The sequence below is a fragment of the Anser cygnoides genome, chromosome 25 (assembly GCF_040182565.1).
Source record: "Anser cygnoides isolate HZ-2024a breed goose chromosome 25, Taihu_goose_T2T_genome, whole genome shotgun sequence".
Taxonomy (NCBI): Eukaryota; Metazoa; Chordata; class Aves; order Anseriformes; family Anatidae; genus Anser; species Anser cygnoides.
In genome coordinates this window covers 5120515-5148102 of record NC_089897.1, presented here as the reverse complement: position 1 = coordinate 5148102, position 27588 = coordinate 5120515, and the positions used below count along the sequence as shown (strand labels likewise).

Below are 27588 nucleotides of genomic sequence, written 5' to 3'. Positions count from 1 at the left end.
AGCTTCTGAGATAACCGAGGGGTAACTGAAACCAGCAGGCTGCGTAATATCACCCAAACCCTGGCCTACTTTAGAGCATCACTGCCGAGTGACTCATTTAAGTAGCCATAGCACTCTTACAATTTTACCTTCATTAACTGAAATAGTTAATGCTTGCAGCTTTGGCTACCAAACATGTATGTGAGGCTTGAAGTCCCATGTGCTTGATTGCATAAGAAACCCTGTCTTGTGGCATTTAGTTGATCGAGCACTACTTCTCTTGGTCACATGGAGGTCTGATTTCCTCTTGCATCAGACAGAACAAACCGTTTCCATTTCTTGTATCGGTGTCTGACTGCTCAATGCACAAGTGTCAGCCTCTTCACCCCCACTAAGAGCCTGCGCTGCTCTCCCACATCCCTAGCTCATACGATTTTTTTTTTTTCTTTTTGGTAGAATCGTATCTGAGAAACCGGGAGCTTGCAATTCTCCTCATTTGTGTCTGTGTGTAACAGGTGTCATTTTCAGTGTAGTACAGACAAATCCCAAAATAGCTCAGGCTCTTCAGACGCTGTGAAGAGAAAAAAGAGTGGTTACTTCAGCTTCGGTTGTAGTGAAAAACCCAAAGCTCCCAGCCAGCTCTGGAGTCCAGAATTAAAATGGCAGATGCGTCTGTGTAGTAGCGATCTCTCTGCTGATTCTGTGTCTCTCAAATGGACTACTGGCTCTCTCGCTCTGTTGTACGTGCAGGCTGACGCATGAACTCCCTCGTACAGTGCCGGCTTTCCATTAGCTGCGCTTTGATTCCCAGATGCTCCATCTACCACTGATCCTCCTCCACATTTTCCGGTTTCGAGGCTCCAGGCCTGGAGAGCACTGCTTCCTCTGCCTAGTGCTGAAGTTGCCCGCGCTGGATTGATGCGAGGGACTGCCCTGCGGGGCGCGGGCAGGCGGAGGGGGCTCGGCGGCATCGTTTGTGTGCCTGCCTCTGCCTGCTGCGCTGAAATACGGAGCTGCTTGTGAACTTTCTGTGGCAGAGATGATTGGATCCTGGCGACTCCCGGAACGCAGCTATTAGTTCCCCTGCCTACACTGAGCACTTTGAATCTGTGTGTGTGATAACACTTATTAATACCGTTCAGATTAAGAGGAGCCTATACCTTTCTAGCACTTTCGGTACCTAATCTTACACAGCGCATCTGCCCAGCGGCTGAACCACATTCTGATCAATGTCTTGTGGCCAGCAGAGAAGGGGCATGTGGATCCCACAGCAGTTTCATGCTTTTAGGTCCGGAAGAGAGCGTGCTGGTGTGAGCGGCTCCTTTTAAGTCGCGTTGTGCTACCAGGTAACTGCCGGCCGAGTATCTGCAGGATGTGGGCCTAGATCACTTTATTTTAGGAAGTCAGGCAGTGGTTCCTGTCACCGAAACAGTTAATTGAAAAGCACTAACTCTCTACTGGAACGTGTGTGTGTGTGTGTGTTTTTGTTTTTTAGAGCCAAGAAGATTTGCTTTGGTTTTTTTAAAGCAGAAACCACCACAAAGTTGGCTGTGGTTTCAGCTGCGCTTGTTCGAGATTTGTACTGCTGACTACCAATCCTAAAAGAGTTAACCTAGCGAGCGTGACTCAGAAACAGAGAAGGAGATGCGAGGCTGAGAGGCTCGGAAGGCAGCACAGAAGCAGAGGTGAGGAACATAATAATTACCAAAAAAAGGTGCAGAGTCCAGGAGCGACGCTCCCCTCGGTGTGCCTGGCCCTGGCACTGCTGGCACGGGCTCCCTGGAAGGCTGCAGTTCCGCTGTTATAACACAGGGAGCAGGCTGGAGAATTTAGAGCTGCGTCACAGAGCTCAGCGAGAGAGCGAGAGAGCAAGCTCCGTCGATAGGTCTACCAGCAACAGCCCTGCTGCAGCAAGAGGGGAGAGAGGCAGCCAGAGAGGGAGAAAGGGCTCAAGAAAGAGAAGTAACACCAACACCAGGGACTGGGCTCCTGTCACCATCCGGTGTCATTTAGAAAGCATATTTGGGCTCGCTTGGCGTAGGAGGCTTCGCCCGTTGACGATGCTGGAGACCCGGCGCGCTTAATCCCACGGGGAGGGAGAGTGGGCAGACACCGAAAGGGTTAACGGAAAGGAAATTTCTGGAACCTTCTATTCTGCGGCGCTACACAGCAAGCGGAGGGCTGAAGACTGCGCAGATGGTGCACGGGCAGAGCTCTTCGGTCCGGTTCGTCTTTCCCACGTACGTACCCTTTGATCAGGATGGGGCTTGAGCTGCATCTACGTTTTGTGATTGTTTGCAGGGTGTCCCCTTCCCCCCTCGTCCCTAAGTTCGGATCCCAAAGTGCCTTTATTATTATTTTGGCTGGGTACGATTGCTCTGCTCTGCGTCAGAGCTGTTTTCTCAATGGAACGACGGCACAGGTTGTACTAACGCCACTCTTGCCGGCATTGCTGTAATGCAGAGGAGGGAAGTAGTCGTGGGGGAGAGATGACAACTTTGCAAAGACTGCTGCTTTCGTGTGCCGTTCGGGCTTTTTATTCCCTCCCGTCTCCCCGAGGGCTGGCATGTCGGCGAGGATTTGGCGGAGGGGTTAACAGCCGCCCTGCGTTTCAGAGCTCGGAGCTTTGTCACTGCGTAGTTCGCCAAGTGGGGAGCGGTGACGCAGTGATCATTGCAGGGCACGCCGGGCGGCTTTTCAAAGCACCGGGGGGACAGGTACGCGCTGCCTTCCAGACGCTTCCACGCCAGCTGAAAGGGGTTAAGGATGAGTCGAGACGGGAAGCCAGCGTTTGGGGATTAAATGTCATCATTTTGGCGTTGGGAAGTTGTTTACCTTGCTCTCGCCGTGTCTCCGTGCTGGCAGCCGGCCAGCTCCCATGTGATAGTCTTCCCTGTACTGCTGCATCATTAACCGGGGGCCGGGGCCGGCTCCCCATTGGCCGGGGGAGGGCTCTCGGCCCCAAGGCGCCGCGCCATTGGCGGAGGAGGCGCTGGCAGGTGAAAAGCCCTCGCGGATTGGCCGAGGGCTGGGTGTCAAATCTGAATGTTGGCTGCGCTCGCCGCGAGCGCTGCTGCCGGCCGCCGGCTGCGGGTAGGGTGCGGGTAGGGGTAGGGGTGCGGGTAGGGGTGCGGGTAATAGGTCCAGGTATGGGTAAAGGTGTGGGTATGGGTGCGGGTATAGGTGCAGGTATGGGTCTGGGTACGGGTGCGGGTATGGGCACTGGTATAGGTGCGGGTATAGGTATGGGTACGGGTACGGGTATAGGTCCGGGTACAGCTGCGGGTATAGGTGCAGGTACAGGTGCAGGTATAGGTGCGGGTATAGGTCCAGGTGCGGGTATAGGTGCGGGTATGCGTGCAGGTATGGGGCCGGGCATGGAGCCCTGCCCGCCCACACGACCCGTGTCACCCCGTGCCGGTGCCGGTGCGGTTTCACTTTGCTGCGCGGCTGTGGCGATGACGTGTCAGAGCTGCCAAGCTCGGCCAGGGGAACTCGCTCGGGTTTGGGGCTTTTTTTTTCCTCCTTTCTCTCCTGCTTTCTCTCTTCTGTCGGTGGTAGTTGAGTGTTGGTCACACCGTGAGCCGCTCGGGGCAGGGACCGAATGTGGCAATCGCGTGGCGGGATTAATGAAGCGGAAAAGGCTCCTGCCCGAACGCCGACATGCCGCCCGGGCGAGAGTTTGTCGGTGTGGGCGAGGCGAGGGAGCGCTGCCGGCGGCCCTGAGCCGGGGCTCCGCAAGGTCTGCAAAAGGAAACCAGAGCGTTAGGAGGCAAAAAGGCAGGCATAAAGGAGGACTGGGACAGGCTGGGGAAGGAGGGATAGGAGACCGCGGACAGACAGCGGCTCCGGAAAGGATGAGGAAATGAAGATGAGGAGGAGGACGTTTTTCTCTCTTAACCATTTACTATACTATTTTTTCACCTCTCTTCTTAAGTGACCAACAATGAAGATGGGCAACTGTGCCTGGAAGTTCTGAGGACACAACCAGCTTTGAGCTTGGTCCTTCTGGCCGAGGAAGTCACCCGGTTATGCAGTGGAGTGGTAACTTTGCTTTCTCATATAGCAGGGAACATTATTCCACAGCCTTTCATCATACCAAGGCTTAAAAAAGTTTAAGGCCGTGGTAGCATAAGCATTTAATCTATATTACTCACTCACTGACATCGCAAGCGTCAGGTCTGGTTGTTTAGCAACAACCACTGGGTTTAGAACCAGCTCAAACGAACTGCGTGTCTCGGTTACTTCGGCAGGAGCCTGTCCTCTGAACGGCAGGCGGAGAGGGGAGAGAGGCCATGTTGACACACGTACACCCGCCCCGACCGAATTTCGGCTGTTATAAAGGCCGTATGCGTTGCAGTTTTATCCCCGACCGTTTCTTTGCGCAGTAACCTAGAGGGGAGGATACCATTTCCAACGGCAGTGCGGTGGCAGGAACAGGGAGGGAAGAAGAAAACAGACAGTAGGTGCCACTCCCCGGATTTTTCCTCTTTCCCATCTCTACCTTCCTTGCCTCCCCTCCTTTCCTGCCAGATTCCGTGGGGAGTTTCAGGCTCTTGCTGCAGTCGTCACAACCCCTACTGACTCAGAGCCCTCGCTGGCTGTAGCTGGCTCCCTTGGAGCATCCTCGCCTCCTGCAGCGCCAGTTCCGCAGAGCAGGGGAACAACGGGAATAGCAGCAGCAGCGGTGGTCCCTGCAGCAAGACGGACAGGCAGAAAGACACACTTATACAGGAACAGTGCAAGGCAGCCGCGGAGGTCAGTGTGCACAGCCAGGAGCTGGCCTAAGAAACCACGCTTGCTTTCTTGGGAGACCGGTGGGTTAAGGGGGTCTGAGTGGACAGCCCTTTGTGTTTTTGCCCATCAGGGCTGTGTGGTGGAGGGCCCCGTTAGTTTGCAAAGGTAGCGCTGCTTAATGGCGTTTCTCAGTCCTTTAGACGTAGGAGCAACTGGCAGCCAGTATACTACGGCACATGCATAATTTGAGTATCAGTGTTCGGTGTAGGGATGTGTTTATTTTTGCTCCTTTCGCTACCATCTTTTGGCCACAGTGACAGTTTAATTGTGACTACGTGCAGGCAGGAAAAGGAGACCGAGAGACGAGAGGTATTTCAATGTTAAACTTCAGCTGTAAATGTCATTACTCGGGAATTGAGGTTACTGTCAGCAGGTAAATCTGTGGGACTTGCAAGAAACAAGGCTAAGAAGGGGACATGGCATATTTCTGTAGGACAGAAGCGATTTTGTGCATGTGATACTGTATGTGAGGTCTACGTGGCTAACTGTTCCATAATGTTTTTCTGTGTATTGCCTCGAAAGGACTTGGAAAAGCTGTGATTTCTTAGTCCCTCTGACACTCGTGTGTGTGATATTGTGTAAGCTGATTCATTTCTCAGTATTTTGGTTCCCTTCCTTTGTAAAGTAGGGTTTATTATATCTCCCAGCCTTGGTGCGGCATTGTGACGCAGTGATCGTTAGTGCATTGGGTCTGCTGGCAAAATACGTGCAATTTTCTTGGGAGTTTAGACTGTTCAAGGACGCAAAATTTGGTAAAGTTAAGAATTGCAAATGTTCAGGACATAAATTTAAAAGCAGTAAAGCATTACCAGCTTATTCTTCTGCGATACTGAAAGAAAGCTGTCGGAACGATGAGACAGCCATGATATCTTTCTGCACTTGTTTTGCCGATGGTCATGTTACATCTGTGACGCAGTCCGTTTTTGCTGCTCGTTCCTGTCTCTGCTCTTTGGAGTTGAGCTGATCAGGGCACAGGCTAGAAGATGGTTAGAAACGTTAATTTAATACCCATGTTAAAGTTTGCAGCTGTACCTGACGTGGCAGGGATATCGGCATCCACCTATTCTACCACCCACAAACGGTGAAGGAATTCAGATGAACACGACAGCACCCCTAGCCATTTTGTTGCACGCAGAGTAGACTCTAAGCCTGCAGTGCTGCTGCTGCTGCTGTTAATTTCCATGTCATACAAATACAGCGTTGGGCTCTGTGTCAGGAGCTTTACTGATGCTGTGAAAAGCTTGCAGTCTATGAGGAAACGTTTTTCTTTTCTTATTTGGGAAAATTCGTTAGAACGTCCAGATGCCAAGTATTGCATCCTCACTCCTCTTACAAATCACTTCCAGACCTACTCAGAAAATTCACTGCTGCCTTGTATTTTCTAAAACTTGTTCATGGCATTTTTAGTTTAATAAGGGTGTGGCTGGGGGGGGAGGTTGAGCTTTAAGCTGCATCAGTTAAGTATCTGTATTACCGATGCTAACAGAGCTGTATGCAAGAGATATCCGAACTGCCGATGTTCTCTATATACCTGTATATAGATCCAGATAGTCCCAAGCCTAGGTGACAAAGATGCCCTTGTTATGGCACAAGAAGGGAATACTCTACCCTGTTCTCACGCACTCAAAAGTTTCGGTGCAAAGACGGCAGTAGAAATGGCCAACATGGGAATCTCACAAAATGGTTTCAACAGCGCTGAGATGCACGCGCCGTTTGTACTGGCACAGCTCCGAGAGAGGGACAGGCTCGCTGCAAGGTCACTCCCCGGCCACCTCGTCACTGACCAGTTGGTCCTGGAACTCCCACTCCCTGCTTCTTGCAACAGTGGCAGTACCTGAGTCCTGAACCTGGAAGTGAGGCTTGGAAATTAATGTTACTGCGGTGGGGGGTACACCGAGCCTGAAAGTATAGATCCCAAAAAAATCTGGATCTCAGAAGCGTTTAAAGTAAAGATCTGTAATTTGTTTCTTAAGCAAACTACAAAAACTTGCTTAAAAAGACTTCCTCTGGCCTGCTGGGAATTGGGAGTAGCATATTTTTAAGGACTACGCATCAACTCACACCATGTTCCAGACGAGAAAAAAAAAAAAAAAGTCTCTGCATATATCTGAATTTCTGTTCCTGCAGTCTTTATCAGGTGGACTCCGCAGGCTGCTCTAAGTTCACCGGTGTCTGTCTCTCCTGCGCTTTCAGTTTCAGGCACCACAGCTCCACAGCTGCCTTTCCCCCTGCCAGATTTCCACATTTTCTCAGGGGTTTCTATTTGTCCATGTCACTAGCATTTGCAGTGGACGCAGGGCAACACCAGCCCTGGATATGCTGCGGCTGGCTCTAACCTCCTCAGCTTCACGGGCAGCACCGAGCGGCTAACACCTCAAGGATCTAGAGCAAAATAACTTTGTGCCACCTTTGCAGTAACAAAGTTCAGTTCAGGGGCATGTTCTCGGGGTGCTGTTACACGGAGAGGAACGCGGGGCTCCAGCAGAGCCAGCACAGGCCGAGCAGGGGTGCAGGTGGATCCTTCCCGCTGGCAGTTTCGCTGGCCCCCCTCCCCAGCGATCCTGCCCCGACCATGCTTAAAGCCTGCTCCAGCCTTCGGTAGCGTTATTCTCTGGTTTCCAAAGGAAAAGAACCTGGCTGCTAATCCTGATGCCAGTGACGACTCTTCGCCTACAGGGAGGCATATGTGATAGCTTGTCTGCTAAAAACTGAGCCAACACAGTGTGATTCAGACCTTAAGCTTTCCAAGGAAGAGAGCTATTTCTGAGTTAAGCACATCTCTTCAGCTCCCCACACAAACAATCTTTATCCAGTGCAAATGGTGCATAGTATGTGTCCACCAGCAGCCGAGGGTTTTGCATTTGGCCGTACAACTCAAACGCTTCTTATACATTGAGGAGGGCTCTCAAACGCAGCGAAGCTTCTGCGATAGGAAGGACGATGGGAGTCGTGGGAAGAGACACAAACCAAACAGCTCAGGTGCCCAGGGGAGTCAGCCAGGAGCTGGGTCCATGCTTTTCTCCAGCTTTTTTGCCAGGGCCTTCTGCTGTGGGTACCGAGCATGCTTTCAAATGTCAGGTTTAAGGGCAGGTTATACTTCGGTAAACATCTGGCAGTATCTGCGTCCTTATGCTCCTCACTGGCACAGGACATTATTTTCTCTTTTCAATGACAAAGAAAAACGTGACTTCCCTTGACATTACCTAGAGCAGCTGGAACTGCAGTGGCAGGGAAACACCATGTTCCTGAACTGACTATACAAATCACAACAATAACCTCCCTCTGACTTCGTTCAAGACCTGCAATCAATACTTTATATTCTGAGGTGATGCTTAGGTACAGAAGTTAGGAACAGAAAATGACTTTCCTGGTTTCAGCTGCCTTGGTGGGGAATATTTTAATGTAGTTAGTGCTGTCATGTGCTGTTCAAACAAGCTGTGTATAGCTAAAGCCGATGAGTTTTCAGTGCTGCACTTTCCTACCGCTCTCCCATGACCCAGGTCACGGAAGTGCCAGGCTTTTCTTCCCTGGTGTGAGTTTGCCCAATTTCACCTCATCATTCCTCGTGAAATCTGAAATCCTCAACAGCATTCAGTGGTTCAGTACTTTCAGTACTGTGCCCCCTGAACAGGCTGGGGCTTTGCCTAGGAACTCTCATGAAAGCAAAGGTGGAAAAAAACTGCGTGGCTCCAGGCAAGTTGAAGCAATTTCAGATTTGCAGACAGGAAGCAGATTAGAAATTGTAGCCCTAATGGCTTGTGCTCCTAGAATGGTCACTGAGCTAGAACTGTTCCCTTCGGTTAGCTTATGGGAAAGTAATTCAGAAGAATAGCAAGTAAGTACTACCTTTCCCTTAACAGCCTGAAACAAAGTTCTGGGATAAAAAAAAGAAGTCTTGCAAGTAAATCCTCATTCTGTTAGTGGTATTGCACTGTTAAGAATCTACAAGTTGCTCCAAGAGATCTGCAAATTAAAGGTTACTTGCATTTTTTTTAGCTTACTTCATTAGACCGAAGCACAGAACAAGTAGATCAGTATGGCAGAAGCATAGAACGAAGGCTGGTACAGCCCACCACGACAGCCGATGTGCCTGGCTCAGTCCTAGCGTTGAGCTCTCCAGCCCTCAAACTGAGGTCAGCTGCACCAAACCACCAGAGCGATGCCCACACTGACCGCCAGACCACGGCTCAGCACTATTTAGGAGAACCCTGGTTCTCCCAAAACCCTGCCGGGAGCCAGCTCCAAAGCTCACCCCAGCCACACACGAGCACAGCTCAGCGAGGGCCCCTGCGAAGAGGAAGGGCAGAGGTGCACCTCTTGGGCCTGATTGCAAACCACGTTTCGGCCATCACTGATGCTGCTGGCAGCTGGCCTGCCCTAAATAATCTGGGAAAGAACTGCATATATTAAACAGGCAAGCATAAAAATGGCCTTCCCCCACCCCAAACTCTTCAACACTCAGGCTATTTAAAAAAAGGATCAGAACGATGGGCAGCTCGTTGTCCGTTCCGCACAGTTAGACAAATCCAGCGAGCGCTCTGCCATCACCATTAATAGGACTGGAAATCAGTGCCCCAAATGCAGGCAGGCCTGGCTGCCCCCCTGCTCACACAGGCCGCGTGCCCAAAGGCCTTTTTACCCCCAATACGCTGTAGTTCAGGGTCCAAACTCCTCTTTTTTTGTTGGTGGTGGGGCACAGATAGCACAAGGTTTGTAGACTCGGAGTGCCCGGGTCTTTACTTTACCATTTAGACTGTAATTTTAAGGCTGCAGTGGCAGGGACTAAAGGAACAGACCACATTCACTCAGGAACGTGATCTGGAATTTTTATTCTGTTCCTAATGAAGGATAAAAAGTCTCCGTTGTGCTCTAAGCTCACAGGGGAAGCTCGTGTTTGTGCTGCCCCGAACAGCAGTGGCATCTCCAGAGCCATCTTGCAGTCAGCAGCACCAAACCCACGAAGCGCCGCAGCAGCTACCCTACCTTTCCTCAGCCTCGGTCAGCACTGCTGCAGCTACAGAAAGCACTGCACGCTACCGATGAGCTCAGACTGCAAGTCAGGGCACATTTGTCCATACCTGACCTACGCAATACCGCGCAGCAACAGAGCAGCACAACAAACAGATGCAGTTACATGCTCCCCCGAGCTGAGGAAGCTTTTTTGAAACCTTAGAAGTTCACTCACTTCAATTCCCCTTACAGGTCACCACTTGCACTGTCACACCCCTCTGTCCTGCACCTGGCCCTGGTCTGACTCATTCCTCGACTGGGGGATGATGCATCGAGCCTCTCTGCCTCGGATCTGCATGCGAAATGGGAGCATTTCCTCCAGGGGAGACCGGAGGCCGATGAACCACGAGTTTCATTCCGGCTTTTCAAAACGGAGGAAGAAAATTACGATGCACACAGGGTCACGCAGAGGGCTTTGCTTACCGTAGAAGCCCCAGAAAGTGCCTTAATATACAAGCTGTGGGCTGTGAAAATCAGGTCTGCAGCACCTAGGCTTGTCTGGTTCGTGCAGACTAGATTAAAGGTCAGCAGCTAGGGAGGAGGTTCCCTTTCATAGGGGAGGCAGGGCTTTCTTCCCTTTTTTGACTTGTCTAGAGGGTATAAAGCAGTGTGAAGTCCATGAAAGGCTTTGAGATGCTCCTCAGAAAGAAGCTATAGAACAGTACTGCTGCTAAAATGTGTCTGAAAAGGAGAAAGAAAACCAGAATGATAGGACTGCACTTTCTCTGCTATTACTTACCAAAAACTCTAGAACACTTTGGCAAGGCCAGCTGTAGCTGACAGTATGTGCCTGTCACTGCACACGTGTCCCCACATGTACGTGTTCAACACACGCAGCAAATGCTTGAGACAAGCTTTATTTTTTTGCACGCATGCACATTAATAGTTGAGCGCTGCCCATCACGTGGCCCTGAACTGCTCTCTTTTTCCTCCTTCCTTCTGCACGCTGCCTGCCCCAGCATGCCACTAGGTTTGGAAAGAAGAGCATATGCTGTCACGGCTGTATCCCTCGTGAAAGGTGGATCCCGCAGTTCAGCAGCAAGGGCTGACACCTTCTGGCTGCTCAGAGGGAAGGGGAGCTTGCTAAGGCAGAGCATGATCTGCAGGTAGCCTGCAGGAGGGGCATCATCATCATCATCTTAATCATGCTGAAAGGAAATCTGTTTTTAATCAAACTATAAATAATGAATGAGCCATTGGTCTTCAACTGCTGCACGATATTTCTGGAAAGATTACTCTGCTCCGGAGAGTGGGGGGGAAGGTGCTCAGACCCAGTTCATCAGAGGCACTCAGTGGCTCTCCAGGCCTTGCACCTCCAGGGCAGCTTGCATTTTCAGCAGCACAAACGTAACTGACATTTCCAGCAACTTCTCTGAAAACCTTAACAAAGATTCCTGTTTACTGTTAAGGCACGTGCTTAATACTAAGAAGAAGAAAGAAAATACAAAGCAACCCTCGCTTGGAGCCTGTTTCCAAAGGATGCTGCTGGGGTACTTTATCTGTGCCGCAACTAACCTCTAGCCAGCAGTAACTCTCAGTCCAGCTTTTCAGTAGTAAATCTTTATGCCGATAATATAGGATGCCTCATAAATAACTGTGCCAGCAAGATGAACACTGGGGAGGGAACCTGCTTTCCACTTATCTTTCACCCTGCTGCCCTAGTTAATGGATTTAGAAACTCCAGCAAATACCCAGACAGCAATCTAGTGCAGTTCTCCCCCTCCCCTTCTTGGAAGGACGTGCTCTGTTCCCTGAGCTTTCCTCTGCTGCCTGTGGGTGTGCATTAGACGTAGGCACTGAAGCAGATTCTTGGATCCGGTTACAAAACCGATGCAAGGAGTTGCCAAAAACCCAGGGCATCGATAAGTAAAACTCACAACTCCGCTTCTGCCCAACTTCATTCCGTTTCGCAACAGCTTCTGCATCAGCACAGGTTACACTCGGTGGCCAGGGTCTGACAGTTCCCGAATTACACGTGTGTAGTTGTTCACAGGCCTGAAGACACCCCACATGCTCCCACACGCTTGCTGCAGGTTAGCCACCACGGCTGCGCCATGCTACGGTGCTGCTCACACCTATTCCCTTCCCAATAACCATCAGCCACTCGTTTTCACACTCTCCTACCTCCCTGGCAACTTTTGTTGAACCATTTGCAGTTATATTTGTAACTGCTCCCTTTTTAGGCTTCGTTCTGGCCCACAGCTCAAAGTTGTTTCCATGTTATTTTCATTAAAAGTTATTTTGTGCTCGCACGATTTAGAACTTCTCACAAAAATCTGCATCTCCTCGCTTATTAAAAGCATGCTATTTACAAGCCATGGGATAAAGCTGCCAAAGTGCCATCGTGATAGTCAATTTCCTTCCCCTGTCACAAAAGCACCCAACTTTTGTTTATCTACCTGTCCTCTCTGATGGCACAGAGGTCAGTACGTGACAGAAAGCCAGAATACTCTCTGCCTTAGAACGGGGGTTGTAGCCTGGGTATAATTGCAGTAACATAAAAAATTGCTCCTGTACGACACAAACTTTTTATTCCTCCTCCCAAACCAGTAGCATCCTCTGCATTACAAAGTCAGACCTTTTTTTGCCCCTAGCTGCTAAGAGCTTCGCTTTACCTGGCTAGCAAAGGAAATTGCACTCACTGCCGCAGCAGTAGGCTCCTTCATCACACGTCTCATTGCTCCTCTATCAGCCTCAGCTATTCACGAGATGCCAAAAAACATGTCAGTAAAATAACTATCCTGAAGTTCACTGTCTCACTTTCTAATAAAATGAAATAAATTAATTTTTCTCTAGGTACGGTGGAGATGGAGAATTTGCTCTTTCAACCTGCAGCCATGCACAAGATCTGTCTTCCTCTGGAAGCTGGTTTCACATGGTGGCTTAGATTTTCCCACTTTGTATCTAGCACCATTTGAAATCAGTGTTCTAGGAGCAAGAATTACAGCGTGGGAGGAGATCAAGCAGCTGCTAACTTCTCTGACAGCCTATACTCCTCAAAACAGCACTTTTTCCAATCATTAATTTTTCGACACCCATCCATTTTGTAACATCATCTGATTTCTAGACACTATACAATCACTGTATGCACCCTCTCAAGCTAGGGCCACAACAGGAAAGTCTTCCTTCAAATGTATTTTACTTAATAAACGATGGCTATGAGTTAAAGTTGTCCAGAGTAAAGTCATCCGAAGGTTGCATGGAAACCAACGTAGTACTTCTTGCACGTCGAGAGGCAAGGAGTGCACTCCCTTTACTATACAATCGCTAGGACCCCAACATGTAATTTACTTAGAGCAAACGTACTTTCGCTGTGTGCTTGGGGATCTTCCCGTCACAGCGTTATCATTCCACAGCTTCCAGAGACTTGCTCTGCAACCACAGAAACTCCCTCTGACAGTTTGATCTCGGCAGTTAACAGACCCAATGTGACTTCAGTAATTGTGCTGAAGTCGCACCGATGCGCACAGAATCCACTCCTTCTCCTAAACTGTTTTTTTTTTTTTTGATGTTTACTGTGGTTGCCTTCCAGTAATGTTTCGGTAGACTTGTATAACTTTGCATCCAAACCACTAAACTGAAGCTAAACTATTTTTGCCTGACCCCACCTGCACAAACATGCTCATATACACAAAAGGATGGTCGCTGTGTGGATGAAGCACATGATCAGACCACTGAATAGTCTTCTTTAAAGAATGCGTAGCTGTCATCTACAAGAGGATTCTTCTCTGAGCCAGGAAAATGTCTCTTACACAGGCTGACCGATTTCTCTTGGTGTTCAGAGTCTCAGTTTTTGTCTAGCACCATTTGAAATCGGTTATGATGTAGGGGGAAAAGCAACAATAATGGAAAACTTCATTCCCCCCGCCCCCAGAGTCCTTATAAATAAACGCCATCCGAAGTATGATCGTGCTTCACAAACACGTACGTTATGCTCTTCTGTTCTCTGACCTGAAGTTACACCTACAGGCCGAACCACCCGCACAAAAGGAGGACAGTCAGCATCCCGTTCAACTAGGATGGATGCTTAAAGAGAAAACGAAGCATCTGTTCAAACACCTAACAAAGATTCTTCAACTCAAGCAAGCCAGGGCCCTTCTGTGACAGCACAGCCACCTGCCCTTCCGACCACTTATATTCCTTGTGCTCTTTGTTTGCCTTAACCTGTTATTTACTCAGACTTTTTTTTCTTTTAAATAAACTTGTGTGCTACTTGGTATTGGGCTCTGTCTCAGGTAGACAGATTACGTGCTTCCCTGCTGGACGATATCCAATTGCTTCAAGTACCACTTCAGTTCCCAGCTTCACACCCCCCACACTGCACGACCCATGCTCAAAGGCGAGCATTTACACCGGTTTTAGTACCGCTGAGAAGCCTACCACCACCACCACGCAGCTGGATTTACCAGTAGATGGCAACACAACGCCTTTGTTACACCCGGCCTGTCTGTTAGCACAAAGTTCATGTGCTCGCAGTGCAACGCGCCTTGGTATTACCAGTTCGATTCTAAAACAATTCATGTTTTAGAAAGAGATATATAACTCATGACAATCAGGACAAAATCATTTCTAGTAGGACAAAATCATTTCTAGTATCGATGTCAAATTGCCCAGTAGCTGCCTATCCTCCTACCCATGCTCACAGGACTCCCTGAACTTTATATATAGTTTCTAAAGCTGTACAGTCTATGTACTGTCATCGCTTGCAGTCCGTACCAACTAATTTGAGAACCACAAATTAAAAGATACAGCATATTATTTTACTAGTCCATTCTCTGAAAGTTTATGCCTTCACAAGGCAGCTGACTACACATTTCTTTGCAAAAAAAATTAAGCTCATTTCAAGCGTGAACCTCACACAACTCAAAATAATCACGTTCTACTTAACATTTTACTTAAAAACACCCAAGCAATATTTCCCTAAAGATTACAGCTGTCACCCCCTGGACAAAAGTGCCAGGGCACTTCATGGGCTTTGCTCCTGACATAAGGTTACATCAGAACAACCACACAATAAGCTGCCTCTTCTCCATCAAGTTTGGTAAAAATTGATGTTCACGAGTGAACACTTAGGTTTTGGAGGTTCTAGGAAACCCTCTACACTTCCAAAAGAGGATCAAAAGACCACGAACTGCTCAGGAAATTAACGCACATTCTCTACACTATGCATCCAGGTGTTTTAAGTAGTTTTCCACACAAAGTGCAAACTTTGATCTCAACAGTTACCACCTAATGCAAATTTGGTACGTGAAAAGTTATCTTCAAGAAAAAAATGGAAAGCAGCTGTGTACCACGTGATGAATGAAAGACAAACACGGCTAAAAACACAGTATTTTTATTTGCAATATTACAAACCATCACTAGTCTTTACATTGGGGAAAATATAAAAATAAAGCCACCTTTTACAGTTATTTCACTTTAGCGATAAGTGCATTTCAGCATATTTTAATATCGGAGATGCCACACATAAGCTGTCTAACAACCGACACGCTCAATTCCCAATATATTAGAATATCAGAGTAATTACAAACAATTATCAAACTAGGTATCAGCTATTCCAACGACTACGAACAACAAGTACTTCTGTGCAGCCAAAAGCCCTCTTTAAATAACCCGACACTGTTATGAACTCTAACGATACAACTGCTGGGATTGTCCCGAAGTGCCTAAGAAACCCTAAATAGTTTGATGATGTTGAGACAATCCGTTCACCACAGGGGACAGCAGTGCCAATCTACCACAGACGAGAACAGCTTAAATACTGCCTCAGCCATCTGAAGTGAGGCAACTGGTTTTTTTTCTGGGGAAACTGGTTCTTACAAGCTGCCTCCATGTCATGTTGACAGCAAACTCGGAGATTCACAAAGCCAAAACCTGCCCTAATTTAGCTTTTGGTTTTAATAACGAACAGAAATAGCTAGTAGGCATTTAAAGTAACAGCTATCAGTGCATGTCTGAGCCTCAGTTCAAGGTGAATTCTGTGATGGGAGCTCCTGGAGTCACCATCTCGACCAAAAACTTTCATAGCATGGCTGGCTACCTAAAGACAGATCACGTCTTCCCACATCGCCAACATACCCGTTCCTTCGCTCCTGCAACTAAGGTGGCTTGGTCTTCCCTTACCATAAAAAGGGAAGGGAGTCAGACAGGGACAGGCTCACCTCTCAGATATCCACACCACCTGCATTACAGAGCTTGACTCAGCATAGTAGTCTGTGTACAGAGATTTGAAATGCTGTATGTGGTATGTTATTTCAAATAATAATTTTAAAAAAAAGGAAGCTAAACCCATACAGCACCCTTTCTATCCTAACAAGCAACTTAATTAGCTCGGAAACAGACACCAAGCCTCAAAATAAAAAAAATAAAATAAAAAATCAAGCATCCCAAAGATCTTAGAGGATGGCTACCACAGATTTCAAAGCAGTTTATGGTTAGGCACCTTCTGTCAACAGGCCAACGAATTCAGAATCAGGGTATGCTCTGCTATGGAATTCAAATTTCCTGCAGTTTTCCATTGCAACAAGTCCATTATGGTGTTTCTGGGACTAAGCCAAGGAGCCAGGAATACATATGGCTTTTTTCCTTCTTAAAGGCAATAGAAAAGCTATAAAACCGATTCAAAGGCACATTTTAATTCATTAGATATACAGAAACCAGCTTGGGCAAACAAAAAAATAGCATATACAAGATCTAAACTGTGATCATTTCAAACGGACACAGCCTTAAATGGTACTTATCTCTTAAGGAAATAATTAAAACATTTCAGAATACAATAAACATCATTTATACCCCCTCAACTGTGAAAATGAATGAGAAGCACATGAGAATTTTAGAGAGCAGAACTAACATTGCATGGTCTTCCGTACGGAAAGAGGAGCACTGAAGGCAGCAGGCAGCAGCAGCCGGTACTGTGACAGTCCTGCTCGCAGTACTCCCGCCGACACAGACACTGGTGCATGCTACACGAAGTGCCTTTAAGTCCATTTCACATGCACAGAAAAGATGATACGAGTGACCCACAAAGGACAGCAAGGATGGATATTCTGATTTTTTTTTAATCCTATTAATGATCTCATACTACAGTTAATCAGTAGTATAAAACATAGTACAAGAGAGATTTATCTACAGGAAGTTAATGCACTCATTTTCCGTTTCTGAAAGGCACATTCAACTGCAAATTCCCCTCCCACCCTCAGAAAGGGTCATTCATGCTTTACAGCTCGTATATTTGGCAGTACATGGAGTGCTGTCACTCTTCCTACAAACAAAAAAACAAATCAGAGAGTTTACATTTAAATAGTTCTTACATTTATTCTGAAAGCACAGCCTTAGTTTTATTAAATCGACATGTAAAATCACGAAACTAAATCATGTGCCCTCTTCTCACTAAGCAACTAACGAACTATGAGATTTTTGCTTCAGTTTCAGCCACTAGACTACTAAGAATGACCTGAAGACTAGAAAAGCATTTGATCCAAATGGATCGTTTCAAGCGATGAAGAGACCATGCCCAGGTATTATCAGGAATTTAGAACAGGTACAGGATTCCTAACTCATTTGGAAGCTGCATCACATGCAGCCCTTACGTTATTTTATGCACAGTATGATGGTTAGTATGTATTTTATAACCAGAAGCCAAGTATTAGTGAGAATTTTGATTCTGTAGCCTGCTAATGTACAATATTTAAACATGAGGGTTAAAATTTATAGTCACATCCACAACTAGTTATACCCATATGCATGTATTTTCGCATTCTTGAGCAACTCATCTCTTCTTTTACAGAAAAAAAACCAACAACACAACTCAACCAAAAGCAACAAACCTCTGCACTATTACTTGAGGTCTCCAAGGAGTTGTAGATAGAGGAAGAAAAACTTGGGAGCTAACAGCGTGTACACATACCAGCTGGTATGTCAGAACATTAATTTCTCCTATTGTCATGAATAAAAGTGAAGACTGGAAATTAGAACTCTTGATTCCTTTTTTCTCTCTACAAAAATAAGGCTGACTAACCCAGAAAACTAATCTCATCTCTATTATGTACATCTTATTTCACAGGTAAATATAGTATTTATTTGTGTGCGCCATCTCAAATTTATGACAAATACTCAAAAGTCACTTGGTCTTTAAAAAGAATAATAAAAAAAGGCCATTCATTTGAGAAGACCTTCACATTAAAAGAGATACACTTTTTCAATCATTACCTTCTCAGAATTTGTGCAGTGGAAAATAATCAACACAAAGACACAAGTTTATAAAGCCACTTGTAGTGCAAATTCTAGCCATTAATATAGTAATGTCAAAACGCCAATAAATAACAGTCAAATTAATCTCTCCTGTCTTAAATCTGTCCTACTGTAACAAGGTTTAAAGAGTCAGATTTTTAAAAGAGCTAATTTGGACTCCAGACAAGCACAATTCCAACCATCATCAAATGCACCTGACTACTGGACTAAGCACTAGTTTAAAACATGAGAGAAAACTCAATTCCAAACAAGCAACTTCAGGCCCACAGAACTCTAAGTTTGAAAAAGAAATTTCCTTTTTACAAAAGGACTAAAAAAAATCTTTTGCATTTTTTTTTTTTTAAGAAAGCTGAAAATGCAGATGTACAAATCACCAGTTCTGAAAAGCACGTAATCTGGTTTCCTCTGAAGGGATGCATCCTATCTTTATAATTCCAGTGTCCATGTGCTGTGGTAAAGGTGGTTTCCAGTTTCAGACTTCTAATTATAGGGAATTATACTATTAGTTAACAGAAGCAATGCACTGTTGTAGCCCATTTCACATTACCGAAACAGGCACAACGTTCCACTGAGTCCGTACAGGGCTTCTATCACACAGAAAAACGTTACTCATTCTTTGAAGACACCCCAAAATTAAGATCTGTGATACATGATCACTGGAAGCTACCATTTATGGCACCGAATGACAGTTCTTCCGGTAACACATCTTGTTCTCACAAAATGAACGAACAATTATAACCTTTCCTATAGGAAACTGAGGCATACTGGATTCCATGCTTCCCCTGAAATTGAGTAAACTGTAAAAAAGACACTTAAGCTTAATGCAAATGTCCAAATGAAACGGAAAGCATATACCTTTTAAGATTCAATTAATTCATTTGTTCAGTTTCTTCCATCTCAGCTGGCACATTAGTTTTTAAAATACATGTTTCCTTGCAATTCTCATCAACTGTATACGAGCTGAACAGCAGAAGGGGAAAAAGGTCTAATTGAATATATCCTATAAAACTGACAGACTGGACACACAAGCGACAGAGGGTGAGAAAAGATTTGTGCTGCAGTTTGAAGACAAACCCAGTCAGTATGAGGTACTAGAAGCACAATGGGTCAGAAAGGCTCGACTACATCAGGAATCCAGAAAACTAAGTAGTGAGATCTAGGCCTTAGTAAAAGGAGGTCAGGTTGGGCTTTCAGACAAGAATGTGATTTAATAGTCAGATGCTCACAGCGATGAAGCTTAAGGAAAGCACTAGGTGTAGTAATGTTTCATGTCGCGGGATTTTCAAGAATACAACATTCTTTCATTTTTGATGATCCCTTCTTCTTTCTCCACACAGAGAAGTCTTTCCACACATGAAGAACACAACGTGCTGCCCTAATACTCTTAACTCCCACTTGGACTATCCAGGTTGCAAATTATCCAAGCCATGGGTGGTGAAAAGCACTTACTCAAAAGCACTGCGTTACTCAGCAGCGTGCAGGTACGCAGCCTCTGCCACTGTGCCCCTTATAAAGATACCACATTGCCTACGTGGAAGACACTAAGGCTAAAACCTTGCTGGATGTAAGCTAGCTTCAGGGTTCTCCCAAGTAGTACTGTGTGTACTTTACTATGAACATGAACTGCAGGAATATTTCCTCTGGTGTGCTTTATTACGAGCATCCCTTCCTTCATCTCACTTACCCCAAAAATCTTTTAACGAGATCTGCTGGAATTTAAGTCAGTTCAGATGAGATGCATATAGTATGCGTACCACCTAACCTGCTCTGTATTTTCAGTATTTTGCCTGTTACAAACTATTCCTCCCCTTTTTTTTCAAAGAAGGTAAGGTAAGAAATCACTACAAGAAGCAATGCACAGTGAGGCATTTAAATCTCCTGCCAACCCCCTATGAAAAAGCATACATTATCAACTAGATGCTTTGAAGATGAAGTTCAAAATGCCCTGCGTTTCACTAAAAGCAAAAGAATACTACTATTTATGCATTTGACATTTTACAGTTGATTTTACAAGTCTGAAACGTAGGGATACCAATCATTGCTGCTGCAGAAGGAAAAACTGAAGTGGATCTACACATACATTCCAGTTGCAAAGCCAGCTATTTGCTTTTTCAAACAGTACAGGAAGACCATTTTAGGTCAATTTTGTGTGCTTTTTTTCATTGTAATTAAGCCCGTGTTATTTTAAGGTATTTCTGATCCAAAACACAGTGGTTGTCCAGGTCCCATCACTACCACTGATACTTCTGTAGAAGCAAGGAAGCCCCTTAGCTCACCTGCAAGGCTTCCAAGCTCACTTCAACCCCTCTGGCTCTTAAAGCCAACGGAGACCTTCTCTAGTGATGCCAGATGCTTATTCAGGCAAGAAAATAAAGCAGGTGAAGCCCACCCAAGCCAATACTACTACTGTTTTTAAGAGAAAGTGGCATGTTTCAGAGCAGATGCAAAATTACTTTCTTGGTAAGTGTACCTCTGTTAAATATAAACCCAAGCACAGTTTTTCCTTCCCTAAAAATAGCACAAGTGTTAATTGGCAGCTTATTTGAATAACATATACAAAAACAAAGTCAAATATGTTGTTAGGCGCTTTAGCTTCCCATCAGCTGCTAAGCTTATGTATAAACATTAAGCATTTGAAAAAGAAAAGGCAGATAAAGCTCAAGAAACTTAAATATGTTAGCACTGCTTTTGCTCAGTCACAGAAATTGGCAATAAAAAAAAAAAGCAGGCTTACTCACCCTCCTTGTGAAAAGAACTTCTTATAGACCCAGAAGGCTGCCAGGAACACCAGAACTACTGTAATCACTTGAGGAAGAATTAAAAAAAAAAAAAAAGGCTTTAGAGTGACAGTCACTATCTCACAAAAAAAGGACAGCTTCAAAAATTAGCACTGTCTTCACCTAGAGTCCTGTACAACCCCCTCTCCTTACAACACTTGAAATTTGCATGACTTATTTCACATATGTGTTTGATGCTTTACTCAAGACTCTTCAAGGTAGATCCACTCAAGGACAGTGATCACCACGATGGCAAAACACCACCAGTTCAGGAATATTAAAACAGATGTCACAACATCCTAACGCTACTTTTTAGAAAAAGTTTATAAGGAATCAGTGGTAGGAAACTACAGTTGTAAAAATATGCTTAGAAAAGTGGATAACAAACACAAGGACAGAAAGATGGCGTAAGCACTTCAGTTCACTGGCACAGTTATTTATCTGTTCATGCTTTCAGTACGCCCAAATGTTGAAGAGTTTATGAAAGTGACAAAGTTGTGGAATGCTGCCTTTGAAATCTAATTACATATATGAAAAAATTTTCACATAAAGCTGATTTATAATTGCTAAGTAATCTTAACTTTTCTTGAATTCTGCAACTTCAGTAGACATTTCTAAAATTTTAAACACTAAAATAATTTTAAAATAACCAAGCCTTCAAAATCATTTAACATTACTCTAGTCACAGGTGAAGATGAGAATATCAATTCCACATAAAAAATAAAATTCACATCGAATATCGTTCAGGCTTTATACGATACTTACCACAGATGATGGCGATAACATAGGCACCTAAAAACAAAACAAATAAGCGTTATGAGGAACACATCTTGTTGAAGATGTTATACAAATGTTATACGTTATACAAATATTTATTAGGGTATTTCAAACAGGTCAAGCATTTTTGCCAAGACAAGCCTTGCAGCAGGTCTGTTTACATGGCAACTTCTATTTATTTTAAAATATTCCTATTCTTAAATGGACTTTTACCAAAACCTCGTTTTCTTATGTCAAAATAAAGATGGAAGTTTGCATTAAATGACTTCTCCTGAATATAAAAGTATGTTCCCAAGAAGTAAATTTTCTGTTACACATGCTTTTATTCTATGAGAAATTCTTGCAGTTCATACTTACTTAAGTGGCAAGTTGGGACTTCAGGACTCCATTTGCCTTCTCCCATATACACAATACGATCTGAACCATGTAACGTGTAGCCTGCGTAACATTCAATTGTAACAGAATCCCCTACAGAATATTCAGGTTTTTGTCCATAAATTACTCTACCATGACTAATGACTGGAGAGGAATCAGAATGTACAGGCTTACCTGAAAAAAAAAAAGAAAAAAAAATAAATCAAGAATAGAGCTGGTACATGAAACAGATCAATGATGTTGCCAACAAAAAGCCCCTACATTTGGGTAATTTTAAGAATCTCAGTCAATCCTCAAGATATTTTATATGGAAAGGCCGCCTGCTTCCTAGAAGCTGCAGATACTTTTGCTAATGGACATGCCTCAGACACATTACCAGAAATACACATCCCAGTTCCATCAGGACTAACTGCTGCATCCAAGTAACAACCTCTCCATTTATAGTATGTGATCACATGATGCAGAGTGAAATGAGCATAAAGTCTGTCATCAAAGGAAGAATCTTCAAAAAACACTCCCAGTACAGACCTTTCGAACAGGCTTTTGAATTTTGTCAATTTCTATACACAAAGTAAGACTGAACTAGGACTCCAACTAGGCACAGAACTCTCCTCACCTGCTCAGACCACAGCCTAGGACACTCACCACCTATTAACAGAACCAGCTGTGCCCAGCTGGGCATGCTGACAGGTACCTGACTTTCAGGGGCTGCACACTGTTACATCGGACATTTGGAACTTGTCCATCCTTGATTTTACTAATTATGAATTCTACTTACATGCACAGTTTTGTACAGAGCTCCATGTATTTTGTCCTTGACACGTCACTGTGATCTCTTCAGCACCATCAGGAAAAGCACAGTGAGGATTGCACCTTAACCGAACAGACTCTCCACTTCTGTATTCAGACTGCAGCGGAATCACTTGTCCGTGTGAGATCTTCGGGGCACCACATCTATCTTCAGTAACTAATACAAATATTAATTAATAACTAATACTGAAATACACACAGTAGCTAGTACTGAAATTTAAAAGCGTAGTGATTGACACACTTTAAATGTTTTATAATTCATTAACTCACTCAGTATATATAAATTGCCTTTGTATGAGAAAAATAAATTAGTGTCAAAAAGAAACATCACTGTAGGTATTTCTTAGGGTAGTATGATCATGATATAGTAGCTGAGAAATCTGTATTTGTTGGTTAATTATTTTTGTAAGAATCATTCCCAGATGCCTTGTCAGACTCACTCATTATACAACACTCAAGCACACCCTTTGCCGAAGTGGTTCTCATTCTTGAGAGCTCATTACTAGAATATACACGTAGGAAATCCTCTCACTATACTCTGTGGCAACATTCCCCCTCCCTCTGGCACAGCGGAAGGAGCAAGGTTGTAGAAAATGCTCTGCCATGTCCCATGCAAATGAGTCCTAAAAATAATTGCCTGTCAAAAATCTAACAACATACACCATACAAGGTGCCTGGAAAGCAAGAGTTGAAGAGCTGGGTGAGAGAACACATTCAGACGTGATGATTTTGATTACTCTAGAAGGATATTATGAACTCCCTCATTGTTCATAACCCTCATATTTTCCACCACGATTCAGAAACACACCTCTTCCTGTATTTCTGTATGAAATCACTTGAACAAATAGCATGGTGCTGTAACTATGTGGTAGCATCACAGGTATGCCCATGCTGCAACTTCTATACGCAAATCTGCAATTCAATTCATTCTCACCCAAAAATTGTTAAGAACCACGTGAACACCTAAAACAGTTTCCATAGAGGAGGCTCAATGTCAACTTACTTAGCTTATGATTTCCAACTACAGTATAATGACTTGAAATTTTAGCTAAGACTTGCAACATTCTCAACTTACAAGAAAAGTTGGATTGCTATGTAAAGACTTACTTTCTTCACAAGTTGGTTTCGGCGGATACCAGGTGTTATTTTCTTGACAGGTAATTACATCCTGTCCGATCATGAAATAGCCTGGATCACATTCAAACGCAACCGAGTGCCCATAGCTATACAGAGGTCCAAATCCAGTTACTTTTTTTCCATTTTGAACTTTTGGGTTTTCACATTTGACCACTGAAAGAGGAAAGAAGAAAACCAGCTCTGAAACATTTGTTAACAGTATCTTTACAAGTCACAGCTAGTCCTAACCTAGCTTCCACTTTCTTGCTCTTTACACATTCTTTTATCAGATACTCAGGCTTCATGGTCTGAGTTCTTCACTTTATCCACGTCACTTGTATCAACTGCATACAAACTGATGGGTTTTCCCTTTTTTTAAAATAAAGTTTTATCTTAAGTTTTAAGCCATTCTGTGTCATAATCAATCAATATCCACAATGTAGTTTCTCTGACCTCCGTTGAAACTACATCAATTTATAGCAGCAGAAGATGGAAGTTCGTCCTTTTCTATACGAAATACCATTCACATCCTCACTCAATTCCAAAAAAAGGTCAGATACTGAAGCTCTGGAGTCAGACAGGCTATAATAAAGAAATATATTTTAAAGCTAACAACCTTTACATTGTGGAGGTGGTCCACTCCAAACTCCGTTTAAGTCTTCATCAAGCGTGCAGAAAATAGAAGGTGTACCAACCAGCGAGTAGGGATCTTCACCTTTCAGTGCATCATTGCACTTATAGGTTACTGTTGTTTGATAAACATACTCAGCTGCTTCGGTGTAGTACCCGTTGGCTATAGTTGGTGGTGGTTCACAAGGAACTCCTAGAAATAAATCATACATTTTAGCTGACAGAATTTTGCTGTTACCTTGTTCATCTAAGAAGAAAGGAGCTTTGACTGTCAAATCATCTCACTTAAAACGTGACGTAGAGTTAAGACAAGTGACAGTTATAACTGAGAGTTATTTGTGGTCATTTATTACAGGGAACCTCAATTTCAAGAAGGTTGACTTTAACTAATGTGAACGTACTAGCACAATAACTGATTATTTTTCAGTGGCAATTCCTCAGGTACATCCCCAGTAGTTCCAAAAATATATAAATAAGCTGTCCTATTTTACCATCATTTCTTACACTGGAAAGTGTACTGCACAGGTGCTTTAAAATAAGCTATTACCACCTGAATACAAACTTAAATATGGTCATAAATTTACTTACGTTCACAGAAAGGAACAACTCCATCCCAGTCAACACCTTTATTTTTAACTACACAGGTAATTTCACTATTTCCACGTATTCTGAACCTAGACAGGTAAAAACATTTAAAAGAGGTAAAACGTAAGAAAACTCATTTCTCAAGGAAGCAGTTAGAAACTTTGCTTACATAATTCTGTAATTCTGACTATGGGGACATGACATACCACACTTTTGTCGTAACGAAAATGGTATCTTAAAAGATTCTATTTTGCTAACAGCCTCAACTTTGAAAGTGAGAGAGAAGCAAATGAGACGTCACTAAAGAAACGGATGGAAACCTTTCCATGTACTCTCTAGTACTAAACTAATACCTTCAAGTTAATAACGCTGAAGAAATAAACTGTAAAAGGAAAGGAAGAAAAAATCCTCACAAGAGGTTAGTACTTTTGAATTCATTTGCTATATGCAGATAGGTGGGCTGTTATTCAACATAATACAGTGCAATGAACATATGTTTGCTCCCTGTGCCACAGGAACATTAAAAAAGGTTGTTAGTGGTTAACACTGTAGTTTTCACTAAAAACCTTAAGCCTCGGTTGATGCAAACAGCAAGTAAAGCCAGGGGATCAAATTTAGCTGGGATTTTATTTGCCCCAGGTATAATTCAGGAGATTTTTCAAGTCAGAACTGGAATGAAACCTACATAAGGAAGTTTGGTTCTGGTTCAATCCTGGTCTAAACAGAAAAAAAAAAAAAAGAGAGAAATGAAAACTTCACCAAAACACTTACCCTGTGTGACAAGAAAAGGTAGCTTCTGAACCAAACGTAAGATCTGTCACATGAACAATACCATTTTCTAATTCTCCTGGATGAGTACATCTTCTCGCTGGGGAGAAGGGGGAAAAAAAAAAGATAAATTTACATCTTTGTAGTTCTATACAATGACTAAGTCTTTGTCATATGCTGTCCTTAAAATCACTAGTATTTTTCAAGCTTCATTTTAAATTGTACAGAATATTAATTCTCAGTTGAAAACAACTGAAATTGTCAAATAACAAAGAGGAAAAGCAAGAGTTTATGCACATGTCACCTGCACAGAACTCCTCTGTTTGCGACCACCTTAAGTCTTCACCACACGTTCGATTTAACGACTTCCCAGGGATTCTCATATACCCGGGGCGACAGACATACGTCACTGTGGTTCCAACGGGAAAGCTCTGCATTGTGCTGAAACTCTCCGTGAGCTCCGCGTACTGCAGTCTTTCTGGAGGCATACATCGTTCTGTCAGAACACAAGGAAAAGAAAAAGCAACATGTAGATTTATCAACAAGGAGAGAGACAAGTTGAGGGCAGGCTAGTATGGTAGGTTTAAGGATGCATCAATAAATAAAAGCAACAACGTTCTTAAAAGCCAGAGCTATTTATTTATTTAGATTTCAGGTTTTCAATTCGCATTTAGGGCGCATCCAACACCCAACTCTACGCTAGCACTGGTTAATCCACCATTTGTTTGCTTGCGTTGCTCTTTAGCACTCTACCTAGGCAACGCATTGCTTCCTAGTGGCTATTTTTTGTGTTTGCCTCATTCTTGCGGTTAGATAGGCGGCTTAACCCCCTGCGTGCTCACGCGGAGCAGAACGCCCGTGTGGGTTGCTGTGGGGAAACCAAAGGGGCGGAAAGCACACGGGTGGCAGCTTTCCTTCCCCAAGACAAAAGGCCGCTGCCGCAGCCCAGACCCGCAGCGCCTCGGACAAAAACCTTTGTGCTCCATTGTACTTCCTGCGGGGAGACCCGCCGAGCTACGAAATAACGTTAAACAACAAAACCACCGCCACCGCCCCCCGTGAGGTAACCCCCAGCTCAGGGGCTGAGCCAGCACCCCCCGGTACCGGGGCCACGCTGCGTTTCGCGGTCCGGGCTCACCCCCCACCGCCCCCAGCCCTCCGGCCGTCCCTCCCCTCAGCTCCCCGCGCCCTGCAGCGCCGTGAGGCGAAAGGGAGAGGCGAGGAACGATCCCCGGGACCCCCCCCCGGGTCTCCCCTCGGTTCTCCTCAGCGCCCCCCCGGCTCCCCGCAGCGAGGCCGCTCCCCCTCCATGGCGTCTCAGAGAGAGGGCTGAGGGAGAAAGCGCCCGTTCCTCACCCTCCGCCCGCGCCTCGCCGAGGAGCACCACCATCACCAGCAGCAGCAGCAGCCCGAGGCCGGCCGGGCAGGACACCGACACCGTCCCCATGCCCGCAGCCCCGGCAGCGCCCGCTCCGCGCCTCTGCCTCAGGAGACGCAGCGCGGGACTGGCGGCGCATGCGCCCTGCGCGGCCTCCGCTCCCCGCAGCGCGGCGGGCGGGGGGCGGCCGCCATGTCGGGGCCCGGCCCGGCCCTCCCCGGGAAGGGCGGCGCCGCTGCCCGGCCTGAGGGGAGAGGGGCCCCCGGGGGGCCGCCCTGCCTTTCCGGCCCACAGGAAAGGCTTCAAAGCGTGCTCAGCGCTGACAAAGAAACTGAA

General features: G+C 45.1%; 1 protein-coding gene and 1 long non-coding RNA gene across 4 annotated transcripts; one reads left to right on the top strand and one right to left on the bottom strand.

Annotated features, from left to right (window-relative positions):
* The first annotated feature begins 1282 nt into the window (after window positions 1-1282).
* Window positions 1283-14003, top strand: LOC106041313 (uncharacterized). 2 transcript variants are annotated; one of them, XR_001210429.3, is made up of 4 exons: window positions 1283-2219; window positions 3917-4023; window positions 4513-4737; window positions 12583-14003. It is a non-coding gene; the product is annotated as an uncharacterized lncRNA (long non-coding RNA). The 2 variants fall into 2 exon arrangements; XR_007165911.2 differs by lacking the exon at window positions 4513-4737.
* Window positions 14004-15105: 1102 nt separating this feature from the next.
* LOC125183611 (membrane cofactor protein) lies at window positions 15106-27438 on the bottom strand. 2 transcript variants are annotated; one of them, XM_066983077.1, is made up of 12 exons: window positions 27231-27438; window positions 26179-26370; window positions 25878-25974; window positions 25110-25195; window positions 24508-24714; window positions 23883-24065; window positions 22744-22932; window positions 21948-22139; window positions 21579-21605; window positions 20775-20841; window positions 18892-18996; window positions 15106-17047 (listed from the first exon to the last, which is right to left on the bottom strand). In XM_066983077.1, the coding sequence occupies exons 1-11, from the start codon at window positions 27319-27321 to the stop codon at window positions 18906-18908; spliced, it is 1422 nt and encodes a 473-aa protein (XP_066839178.1). In that variant the 5' UTR covers window positions 27322-27438; the 3' UTR covers window positions 15106-17047; window positions 18892-18905. The 2 variants fall into 2 exon arrangements, with proteins under 2 accessions (XP_066839178.1, XP_047927154.2); XM_048071197.2 differs by lacking the exon at window positions 18892-18996 and having other exon boundaries at window positions 27231-27433.
* Window positions 27439-27588: the final 150 nt, after the last annotated feature.

What these genes read in the sequence shown, in the direction of transcription:
- LOC125183611 (XM_066983077.1), bottom strand. Translation starts at nt 27,321, where the DNA reads ATGGGGACGGTGTCGGTGTCCTGCCCGGCCGGCCTCGGGCTGCTGCTG. An exon ending in AGTTGTTCCTTTCTGTGAAC is followed by an intron (nt 24,715 to 25,109) that starts GTAAGTAAATTT and finishes ATTTATTTCTAG; the next exon opens with GAGTTCCTTGTGAACCACCA. An exon ending in AAGTTCTTTTCACAAGGAGG is followed by an intron (nt 18,997 to 20,774) that starts GTGAGTAAGCCT and finishes TCTGCTGTTCAG; the next exon opens with CTCGTATACAGTTGATGAGA.